Consider the following 12,078-nt stretch of genomic DNA (forward strand, 5'->3'; position numbering starts at 1 on the left):
TTTCCTTCCTTTAATTGGAGACCATTCCGCAGCCTATTTTCGAAGCTCGTGCAATAGGATTTAGTCTAGCAGTGACCTCTGTCGGGAATGATAGAAAAATACACATTTTCTATAAAGTATTAATTTCCGAAAACCAACAGTCAAACACAAAAAGAAGATAAGATGCCAACCCTTTTATTTTTTAATTTTTATATTAAACTGCGGAGTAGGCCATAGTTATATAATCTGTTACTATAGTATCTTTTAAGTCTATAAAATTAACTTATTTCAAGGAACAATGATACATAAATTAGCAACATTGTTAATAAAAACCAACAGTTTTAAAATTACCTGCGTTTTATCACGTAGCATGCAAGTGTAAAGTGTACTATTCAATGTAAAAATCGACATAGATACTTACTCTTAATTACAATTTATTAAATCTTGGAAATGGCTTCGCAATTCGTAGAAAATCAGGTTCACATTTTTCTTATCTACCTAATAGCCCATGAATCTGGTTTTAGTAAGCCCATTAACTATCAAAGGAGGTTTAGTCGTGACCTTAAGTTCAAACTCGAATATTCAATGTAAAGTAACTGCATTTAAATGTTTTTTCTTACCTTGATTTCATGTTGCAACATTTACTTAGAAGTGCTGGAAACTGGTCCAGACATGCAATGCCATCTGTTGATTTGTCAAATAAAATGTTTATATCCGGGGAAAAATTATGATGCGAGATTCGAATTATAACTGATATATTTTATAAGTAACTTAATAATGGTTGTATTATTATTATTATACCGTTTATTATACACATCGTTTCGAAATGATTAATGACATCACATCATTATACTTTAGCGCCCTCTCTCGTGAATAATAAGATTTATAATAAGCTATTTAAAATAGAAATTATTTTAAATCTGTCAAAAATATGCAAATATTACATAAATGAAAAATAAATTATTTTATGGAATTACATCTGATTATAAAATAGTAACCAAATAATCGACTATGTAATACGAATTAATAACTCTATAGTTATATCGGGTATGTGACTTTCAAGTTCTAATCATAGAGTAAGTAATATACTACGTACGGTTCTAATGTCAATTGTATTTTTTGTTGTGAAAGTGAATAACCTCAAACAAAAGTAATTTTGTAGAAATATGTTATGTTAAAACGAATTTTATTTAGTTTTAATCGTTTAGTTACTTATAAATCATTAAAGCCAATTAATCATTTTGGGATTCATCGCCAATTTTGCTTATCTTTATCAAGAAACATGAAAGTTTGTATTTTTATATCATTATAACAGAAATTCCCCATGAAATCTGTGTATATGCATTTAGATAATCATGTTCAAAATTTTCAACATATTTCTATGTTATTTCGAGGAAAAAAAATCTTGATATAGGCTGTAAATGCGCTCGTGCAGCGTGCTCAAGTCTCGTTACAACATTGAGGTTAAAATTGACTGATGATAGTTGATGTAGTTAAAATCCACGGCTTGTCTTACTCCTACCCTACTACCTATGTGTTCTACCCTTTTGTTAATGCCTATTCCAACGCAAGAAATTACTTGCTTGCGTTGTGATTGAAGCCAATTAATCATTGTCAACTGCTGAATATGGGCCTCCACCAAAGATTTCCACATCGACTTATTTTGCCTATCTTGCACTAATATGTATACAGAAATATGAACAAAAATTATCCTAACCATATTCATTTATTCTGCAGATCGGAACCCATGACGGAGTCTTCCATTGCGATGAAGTTCTTGCATGCTTTATGCTCAAAAGCCTGCCGCAGTACAAAGATGCAGAGATCGTCCGAACCAGAGACATGGTTAAACTCAACGAGTGTCACATAGTTGTTGATGTTGGTGCTGTGTTTGATCATCATACAAAGAGATATGATCATCATCAGAGAGAGTTTAATGAGACATTGAGCTCTCTAAGACCTGAACTTGGTGATAAGTATAAAATTAAGTAAGTAACATTATTTGCTATTCATTTATAAAGACTTGTCTACTTAAACCTTGCTTAAGCTTTATTAGTCTTTACCATCTTGACAAAGGGATCAGACAAAAATTTGACATGGTCTGTGTTAATAAGTCCGTATGATGATATAATCTTGAAGTATAATTTTATGTGTATGCCCTTATTTTCCTAAGGAATGAATTATAATTTGTAATAGTATGGGTCATTTTAACATTGTGTTACTAAAGCAAACCACATGCTTGTCTTCACCTTTTCTGACATTTTGCTAAAAATCATTCATTAATAACTAATATTTTCATGAAAAATCGTGGTTTTAGTTTTCGGATTTTTATATCATTTTGTAGTTTAATGCCCATTGGGCGTGTATTTCTGACCGAAAGTATGATGTTGCCGATGCCACAAATTGTCTTAGAGTAGAAATAGTGGCTTTAGGGTGCATAAAATTAAAATTACTTTTTATTAATAATTATTTTGTTTGAAAACTTACACTTTTTTATTTTACAACTATAACTCAAGTAACTTATTGTAAAGTGTTTCTTTCCAAGTAGATAAGTATGTGGTTTTATTTAGTAAATAGCTTTTGCCCGCGGCTCTGCACGCGTTATGAAGTTTTTCAGGCTAAAGTTTTCCGTTATAAAAGTAGTGGTTTCCCGGGAGCATATGTTCTTACCAGGGTCTCAAACTGTCTCCATACCAAATTTCATCTTAATATGTTGGGTCCTTTTAATTTTAACATGTTCAGGCAGACAGATGCAGCGGGGGACTTTGTTTTATAATATATTTTTTAGAACCTTTTAAGAGGAACAATCCCGTCGTACATCATTGTTGCATAACTTTAACTGTTTACGCAGCGCACGCAACAGAAGCTCTCAAAACTAATAAATTGTCCCCGTTTTTGCAACATGTTTCATTACTCCTCGGCTCCTATTGATCATAGCGTGATGATATATTACTTAGAGCACTCCACAAACAAAGGGCTATTCAACACAATTTTTTTTTTTTTCGTTCCAATCGGTAGTTACTGAGATTAGCCACTACTGCTCTGCTCCTATTGGGTATAGCGTGATGATATATAGCTTATAGCACTCCGCAAACAAAGGGCTATCCAACGCAAAAAGAATTTTTCAGTTTGGACCGGTAGTTCCTCAGACTAGCCATTACTGCTCCGCTCCTATTAGGTATAGCGTGGGGATATATAGCCTATAGCACTCCACGAACAAAGGGCTATCCAATGTAAAAATAATTTTTCAGTTTCGACCGGTAATTCCTGAGATTAGCCATTACTGCTCCGCTTCTATTAGGTATAGCGTGATGATATATAGCCTATAGCACTCCACGAACAAAGGGCTATCCAACGCAAAAAGAATTTTTCAGTTTGGACCGGTAGTTCCTGAGATTAGCCATTACTGCTCCGCTCCTATTGGGTATAGCGTGATGATATATAGCCTATAGCACTCCACGAACAAAGGGTTATCCAACGCAAAAAGAATTTTTCAGTTTGGACCGGTAGTTCCTGAGATTAGCGCGTTCAAACAAACAAACAAACTTCAGCTTTATATAATAGTATAGAAGTATAGATGTGATGTCAAAATGACCCTGTATGTAGTGAAAATTATCATATCATTCCAGATTAAGTTCTGCTGGTCTTGTATACACGTTCTATGGAGAAGAAGTTATAAAAGAATTAGCTCCAAAGGATGTAACACTCACTGAAGAAAATCTTAAAATAATATATAGAAAAGTTTATGAAAATTTCATAGAAGAAATAGACGCTATAGATAATGGAGTTCCGATGACTGATGATGAGCCAAGATATAAAATAAGAACAAACTTAAGTAACAGAGTGGGGAGACTCAACCCAGAATGGAATTCAAAACAAGAGATTGATGTCAATGAAATTTTTAAGAAGGCCATGGTTTTGGTCTGTGAAGAATTTTTGTACACAATCCGTTACTTCCTGTCTGTTTGGTTGCCGGCTAGAGTTTATGTTAAAGCAAGCTTAGAGAACCGCTTGAATATACACAGTTCTGGTAAAATTGTTGAGTTTACCGAGAGATTTCCTTGGAAGGAGCATCTATTTGATTTGGAAAAGGAAATGGACATTAAGGATGAGATCACATATGTGATATTTAATGATAAACCTAAATCATGGAGGGTTCAGGCAGTGCCCGTAAGTCCTACAAGCTTTATTACTAGGTAAGTAAACAATGTTTCAAAACAGTGAACGGAATGAGTCATAATAAATGTTAGCTGAGAAAGTTGTGATTTTGTATTTTAAACGAACTGTTAGAATTTTAACTATACAATATGCAATGACATATTTATATAAATTAAAATTTTATTTTATGACATTCACCATATTTTTTCCTCAGTACTAATCAAATAATAGGCACTAACAATATGGATAAATTATTATTTTATTATACTAATAATTACATTTTCAGAAGACCCCTGAACAAGAAATGGTGGGGAGTGAGAGATGAAATATTAAGTAATGTGGCTGGAATACCACATTGTATATTTTGTCACAGCACTGGGTTTATTGGAGGGAATGAGACTAGGGAGGGAGCCTTGCGAATGGCTATTGAAAGTCTTGAAGCAGAATCATAAATATACAAAACCGAATAAAGAACTTCATAATAAATAGATAAATTATGTATAAATTTTAAGTATACCTATATAATAAAACCTTCTTTTGGTTTCGTGAAGAAAGTGCCTTAGTATTACCAACCTTGCTTTCGTGGGGGGCGAGTGAGCGTTTATGTTAGGATCTACTGCGCCTTACGAACCGGCGTTGAGTCGCTTGGATTTGATGTTGACCTTCGGACGACTGACAGGCCAATTCCCTAACCCGGTATACAATGCACGGCATACCAACTAAAACTCCGCGGTGGCCCTCTTCAGCGCATTAGGGATATTTGCGGGCTTCCTCCGACGGAAATGTCTATGTTGTCGTAGTTCTATTACGGTACGACTGCAGTTCTAAGGTTTAAAAGATTCCAGGGTCGACAAAATTGATTGAGCCTAGTCTGGAATTGTCCGATGTAGAGATAGGCTCGACCCCTATCACACCATGGGACGGAATACACATGGCGGAAAGTGGGTGCACCTATTGCGTCTGTGCCTACCCCTTCGGGGTCAAGAGGCGTGAGGGAGCGTGTGTGTATATAAAAAAATTCTAAGGCATTTACTGATTTTCAAATTACTAGTTTTCTGGTTTATTTTATTGTACTACATAAATAGATTCCTTTATTGCGACTTTGTAATCATAGACACCTAATCTAAATTCTCAGGGTTTAAATATTTCTTACGACATTAAGACAGCCTGTGTCTTCACTTCACCTTTATTAAAACATGATTTACTGTAAATTAAAAAAAAATGAAAATGCTCAGGAGCCATTTTATTGTGTATATTACCAGATTTTGCTCACATCATAATAAAATTATAGCTAAAATCCACTTAGACTTATCACATATAAGTAACATCACTCATTCACAAGCAGACTCAAGTTCAATTACCTATGCATCTTTAGCATCAGATTTAATTTGTTCATTTGCATTCTCACTACTTGTTTTAACTTGTTCATCAGCTGTCATTTCTACAGAATCATCCTTTTTAGTTAAGTCATCTAATTTTTCTTCAATAGCAGCATCCTTTGAAACATCGACTACTTTTGCTTCAGTTCCGCCATCTGTCAGTTGTTTATCTTTGACTAGTTTGTTTGGTTTATTCATACCATTTTTCTTGTCACTTTCTTCATCTTCATCATCATCATCTGCATCATCGTCATCGTCATCATCATCACCTGCTTCTTCTACCTCATTTGGCACATTATCCGAAGGCTCGTAAGAGTGTAGCTTTAGTTTTTCTAACCAAATGGCAAAGTTATTGCCTTCAATTTCCCCTTTAACTATATTTGGGTATATGTAATCCATTTTAAATTTCTGTATTGTATCCTCTTGGTCATCCCAGATTAACTTTTCATGTGTCAATCCAAATTTAGCATCGTATCTATCATAATGGACCTGCAACATACGTGTTTTGATATTAACAACGAATGCATCCCTTAAATGTAAACCCTATCAACTTATCAGTAATATAGGTTCTCTAAAAACTCCAAGACAAAGATATATTGCTTTCTATTTAACTAAAAATCCCAAAAAACTTCTAAACTTACTGAACTTCTAGTTCTTAACTAAAAATATATCAAATATTTTGAGATGTTATCTAGCAATTTTTCATTTACCTTTAGTACCAAACTCAAGGTCAATGGCTCAATGTTGTTCCTTACTACATACCTTATCCAAAACCAATCCAAGGCCTGGAACAGTAGGTATCATGACCTTTTCCTTTCCGAAAACCTTCTCCATTATCGAAGGGTCGGCATGACCACGGAGCACGGCAAGCGCGAGGCCAATCATCTTCCTTATTTGATGCAGCATGAAACTTTGACCCTGGTAGAAGTGCATGTTGTTAGCATAATAATAAGGTATACTTTTTCACGAATAAATGTGATATTTTTCTAAGACAATTAAATGGGTGTCAGATATTTTGGCTGGTAATGTATTAAAGTGTATGTGCTTTGTCCAATGTTAAGTAATGAAATGAATAGATGGTTTTGTTGTTGGTTTCTCGTTAGATTATAAATACTCAACTTGTAACATATACAAAAAATTATAAACATTTCTTTTTTTAATTTGTAAATTACTTGCAGCAACATTTTTTGTACCTTAACTACCAAGACGGCAAACTCCATGTCTGAATGTACGAAAACTCGGTCCACACAGAAGCCCATCATGTACCGCGATGCAGATGGATCTTGAAAATGTCTGAAACAGAATCAATCGAGTTAGTTATGATTCGAAATTACCTACAAAATATATTGTGGAAATATTGCGCATAAAAAACAAACGCAAGATTTCTTATTATGGAACTTTTGTAAACAAGTAATTTTACAGTAAATATTTATGTTAGCCACTATCAATAATTCCAACTATGATATTATCGGATATTAGCATAATAACTGTAGCAATTATTCAGGTAATTTGCACGCAATATTGCCAGTGCCAGTGGTGGCATGTGACAAAATAATTCAGTCACGCAAGTAATATGCCAAACATTATATATGTATTTTCCTTTGGGCTCCTCAAGCTTAACATCAGGTGCAATGAAGTCACATAGTCAAAGCACGATAAAAAAGTAAAGTTGGATCGGATTGATGGATGGATGGATAGGTACATTTTTTTTTATAAATAATGCCATATTAACTGTTAAAGGTTCCCCATCTGTACCCATGTGCATGTGGGCATCATATGATTTGTAAGCTTATACTATGAATTCTTTTTAAAATTCAGAATTGATACATTAGCAATATTAGTAAATCTGGCAAATATTCAAAAAAATGTACTCTATTTTATGCTAATACATACTTACTTCTTCTCTGTAAAATTGTGGTACGACTTTGTCCCTTTATACACTCCTAATACATTATTTACTTTATCCAACTTCTCTGATGGTATCCGGTATTGCTTCCTCGAAACCTCATCCTCAAGGCTTGGCTCAAACACATAAGTTGGTAATGTATAACTGTATGTCCTGGCATTGCACTTAGATTTTGAATTGAATTTGTTTGTTACTCGCTTTATACCGAAAACTTTAATGCATTCTGGTAACCTTTTGTTTATTTCCTCTACCTCCACTTGCAATGCTGTAAATCAAATTGTATTATTACAAACCTGTGTATAAGAGTGACTGACTACCTCACATCATGAAACAAAACAAACATAGCAAAAAGTGGATATAAGCACATCCGTTTTCCTATAAGTGTTATGGAGAATATAATTATGATGTTTTATAAAACTAACATATTGAGCTTATAAAGTCAAAAAGCATTTTGGCTATAGTCTTATCCCATGGAATTTTACAAGACAATGTGAAAGAGGAAGTCACAAATAGGAAGTAACACTGCAACCAAACCCATATAACAGGTAATAATCAACATGAAACCTTATTTATAAACTGGCAAAGCAACTAAGCCTCATCAGTAAATACATTATGGTTCGAAATCTAATAGAATACATCTTTTGAAAATTGCTAGGTTTATGCCTTTGGTTTATGCTCGCCTGTCTTACTTAAAATACTATAAGTTTATCTCAAAAACCTTTCGCTAACTTGAAACTACTCACCAGAAAGGGCTCTGTAGTAATTTTAAGTTTAAAAAGTTTAGAAAAATACTAACGCAGTTTAAGTGACACAACCTGCCTGGCTGCCGAAACTCCTTTATCGGTCCGAGAACTTCTCTGAAACTGTGTGTTCTGTGCAGTGTTGAATTCTTCCTCTGTTATATACTTGGCCTCATACAGAGCTTTTAAAAGATCTTCTTCTATGGTTCTGACTCCTGGATTTCTGAAAGTTACAACTTTAGACTTAAGTATGTTTTGAAATTAGTTGAAAGGTTTAGGCATTTATAAGTCAAACATTTAAGTATCGGCACAAACCTTGACATTCATAAAATTCGTACTTATTTGTTAAAATATTTTGACAAAATAACAAATATGTGTTTAATTTTTTTTGTATGTAATATGAATATAGATATTGTGGCTTTCGTATCATATGTTGCAATTTTTTTTTATTCTTTATTGTATGAATATTTCTTTAAAATAATCAATTATTATGTTAATAATGTCATGAGAACAAAGTATCTAATAGTACAATTCTCACAGCTCCTCGACCCAAGCAATCTCCTGCAACTTTGCTTTGTAATGTGATTTTAATTTCACCATTTAAGATAAAGTTTTACTAAAATAGGAATATTTGCAATTACCTTTGCATACCGAAGTAATCAACACCACAGTAACCAAGTAACATGGCCATCTTTTTCTTCTTAATCCTTTCATATGGTTTCTTCTCAGTGCTTTCTCCTTCCGTTTTTCTTTCATCATCCCATTTGCGTTTCATGAATCTTTTTTTGTACCTGGTTGCTTTCTTGCTTCGCACTAAATCTGTGTCTTCTGGCTCTTTTATCTCCATTGCTACGTCAGTGGCAGACATGATGCGGATTGGGACTATTGAAAAGTAAAGTTTAAATAAATACTTTTTATATACATTTTTTTTTATTGCTTTGATTAACGAGACGAGCTTGCTGTTCGCCTGATGGTAAGCGATACAACCGCCCATAAACAGTAAAAATACCATCCAACACCTTGAATTACAAAGTATTGTATGGTATTCCACTGTGCTCGCTATCCTCAAACGTGACATGTTATGTCCTATTATGTTCAATAGTTACACTGGCTATAATGTCCTTCAAACCGGAACACAACAGTGACTACACACTGCTGCTTGGCGGCGGAAATAGACATTATGGTGGTACCTACCCAGGCAGACTCTTAAATATAAGGAACCTACCACCAGTAATATAGGACATGAGTTGAAACTGTTAATAAAATAAAAATTGCTGTGCTTAATGGATGTAATGTAAGGGTGGAAAAAAATATACTCAAAAAGTGACCTATTTCTGTGGAAATTAACCTAAAAAATTTTTGTCTAGTATTTAAAATTTTTCTAAATGGTGTTCAAGACTTGTGAATCCTGTGATTCTTTGTTATCAAATTAATACAAAATACGGAATACGAAATATTGAGAAAATTTGTATTTGATCTGCTACATAGAAATGCGGTTTTTTTAACAAAATAGCGGCATATGAAGTTTCTTTAATTTCAATGGATAAAATTATTATATAGAATGAAAAAAAGCTCCGGGCTATAGATAAGGCAGTAACATAAAGGTGAGATAGTGCTATTCCTACCAATAAATGCTAGAAACACATTCACAGGTCACATTTTTCCATTTGCATATTTTACCTGTTCTAACAGGATGCCGCGGCAAATTCTGTCTCAAGTTATTAACAAATAATCGGAATAACGTTACGGACATACCTACAATATTTTATTGCATTTATTTATTGTATAACATGGAGTTTACTAAGTATTTATAAAAGACGTGGATCATACAGACTCCTAGTGCTAGGCCCTCTGGGATGACATTTATGACATTTGCACAGATTATCAAAAGACATTGAACAATTAAAGACTATATACATTACCACAGACTACAAAGAGAGTAACTCTCGTTTACTTCACTTGTGATTTTAGTAAGGATGTGTTTGATTTGATCTATTGTAAAAATATAGACATCCGTAAAAGATGTCGATATTTTATCCATCAGGGATGGATGTTCAGCAAGCTAGTACTTTGTAGGAAAAAAGCAAAGACATTTAGCATTGTGCTATTTTTAATTGACAAATATAATATTTTGACGAGAGATGTTTGCCCCTCAGCAGTCGACACAATTATGTAGTCCCGGATCTTGAATTTTTTGGAGGCGGGGCAAAATCTGGATAATGCCGCCCCCGAGCACCTATATTTTTAACTTTGTCATGATCATCATCATTTCGCGCCCCGCGGGATAAATTTAAGTATGTGTGTAATGTTCTGGATGTCTCAGTAGTCAAAGTTTGGATTTGCCGCCCTCTGAATTCGCCGCCCGGGGCATGGGCCCTCGCTTGCCCCCCCATAGATCCGGGGCTGCAATTATGCCGGCATATTGGAACCAGATATAGCGAAGCTGGTACTCCGGAACGCGAAACTTGCGTGGGCCTCTATACCAAGTTTTAACACATTGTATACGGTGGTTTCTATCCGGACAGATATAAAATATATCCTATGACTGGCAAACATTTTCAAAAGTTTTATCATAGATATTTACCATGATTCCCATACTAATTTAGGCTTGTATAGTGGCTTTATGAAAACACAAAAAATTTAAAACACGTCGCATTGAGAAACTCTAATTAAAGTAGGTTAAAAATCAGCAGTTTGCAAGAAAGTTCAACATTTATAAGTAGGTAGCTATATCTATAATTAGCGCTGTCCTAATATTAATTTATATGGCAGAATGTATCATAACCGCGCATGCTCCAATTAGGCGCATGCGTATCATTACTGGCATATTAGCAAAAGATTTATTCAGCATGGGTTGACGCAGTGGTTCTGAAATGAGGGGTGGAAGTTCAGAGCGCCTGGTCGTAAGACCATCGCGGCGCCGGGGCGAAGCGCGCGCCAAACTAACGCGATATATCACTGTAATGCTAGCAGCGTTGCTGGGCGGGGGAGGATCTGCGCTCCTGTTCCTGGTGCCCTTGTACGCTGACCCGGCTCTCAGCGCACTAGCTGCCGACTTCGACCCTCAGCCCGTGGACTGTGTTACGGAACGACGTGACGACCGCCTCGGCTTAGACAACTGCACGTGGGCATCCTGTAGGGAAGGCTGCACGAGCGATGCTTACAAATGCATTCAACTGCACGTGAAATACAAGGCCCACACGGAAGAATGGCGCGCCGCTGTGTTGTATGTTAATATAAAGGGATGCGGATACCCGCCTGCGGTCGACTGCGACAATTTTACGACCAGTTACGGGTACGTGGGCGCTAAATATCCGTGTTATTGGTCGCGGGCGGACACGGCTGTGGTGGTGCCGCATTGGTCGCGAGGGGAACAGGTGGCTACAGTGACCCGTACTTTAGCTCTGCCCCTGTTTTTGTCTGGTTGTGCCGGGATCGGTCTCTGCGCCCTACATTGCGAGTGCAGGCCCCGACGCCGCCGCCGCCCTCCGCGCCGGCCGCCGCGCTTGCCCACACTCTCTCCAGACGACACTTCAGTGTATCGACTGCCATAGTTGCACTTTAATATTTCAAAGACCATTTGATGCAGGCACAAATTTTAGTTCCTTTGGCGTGTGTGTGTAAATAAAGTGTGTACATAATAACTATGAATTGGTGTTTTATTGTAACCATTATTTGATTCTAAAATTAAATATAAATAATTAAAACTGTGTCAGTCAAAAAATTATTTCCATAACCGATAATTGTGGAAACATTAATTATCGATTATGGAAATACACTATACTTCATATCGAACCTATGTACGTATCGAAGTGAAATAGGCTTGGGATCTCCCAAGTTCTTAGCCCAGATTTAGACACTTGCAGACAAATATTGTGTAAAGAGCTTTTTCGTGTGTAGTCTTTACTACTGAGCC

The 12,078-nt window shown here is 35.5% G+C and overlaps 3 protein-coding genes across 4 annotated transcripts; 2 read left to right on the forward strand and 1 right to left on the reverse strand.

Annotated features, from left to right (window-relative positions):
- Positions 1-1,037: 1,037 nt before the first annotated feature.
- LOC115440497 (MYG1 protein C27H6.8) lies at positions 1,038-4,683 on the forward strand. Its single transcript, XM_030164831.2, has 4 exons — positions 1,038-1,267; positions 1,717-1,967; positions 3,609-4,175; positions 4,424-4,683. Exons 1-4 carry the CDS (start codon positions 1,151-1,153, stop codon positions 4,587-4,589), a joined length of 1,101 nt encoding a protein of 366 aa, XP_030020691.1. The 5' UTR covers positions 1,038-1,150; the 3' UTR covers positions 4,590-4,683.
- Positions 4,684-5,309: 626 nt separating this feature from the next.
- On the reverse strand, positions 5,310-10,053 carry LOC115440495 (tRNA pseudouridine synthase A). 2 transcript variants are annotated; one of them, XM_030164829.2, is made up of 7 exons: positions 9,843-10,042; positions 8,804-9,044; positions 8,219-8,385; positions 7,414-7,687; positions 6,710-6,809; positions 6,279-6,434; positions 5,310-6,005 (listed from the first exon to the last, which is right to left on the reverse strand). In XM_030164829.2, the coding sequence occupies exons 1-7, from the start codon at positions 9,913-9,915 to the stop codon at positions 5,499-5,501; spliced, it is 1,518 nt and encodes a 505-aa protein (XP_030020689.1). In that variant the 5' UTR covers positions 9,916-10,042; the 3' UTR covers positions 5,310-5,498. The 2 variants fall into 2 exon arrangements, with proteins under 2 accessions (XP_030020689.1, XP_030020690.1); XM_030164830.2 differs by having other exon boundaries at positions 5,412-6,005; positions 9,918-10,053.
- An 813-nt stretch (positions 10,054-10,866) lies between these two features.
- On the forward strand, positions 10,867-11,813 carry LOC115440508 (protein tipE). The gene has a single exon (XM_030164849.2). It carries the CDS (start codon positions 11,036-11,038, stop codon positions 11,714-11,716), a length of 681 nt encoding a protein of 226 aa, XP_030020709.1. The 5' UTR covers positions 10,867-11,035; the 3' UTR covers positions 11,717-11,813.
- The last annotated feature ends 265 nt before the right edge of the window (positions 11,814-12,078 follow it).

Source organism: Manduca sexta, chromosome 6, assembly GCF_014839805.1.
Source record: "Manduca sexta isolate Smith_Timp_Sample1 chromosome 6, JHU_Msex_v1.0, whole genome shotgun sequence".
NCBI classification, from domain to species: Eukaryota; Metazoa; Arthropoda; class Insecta; order Lepidoptera; family Sphingidae; genus Manduca; species Manduca sexta.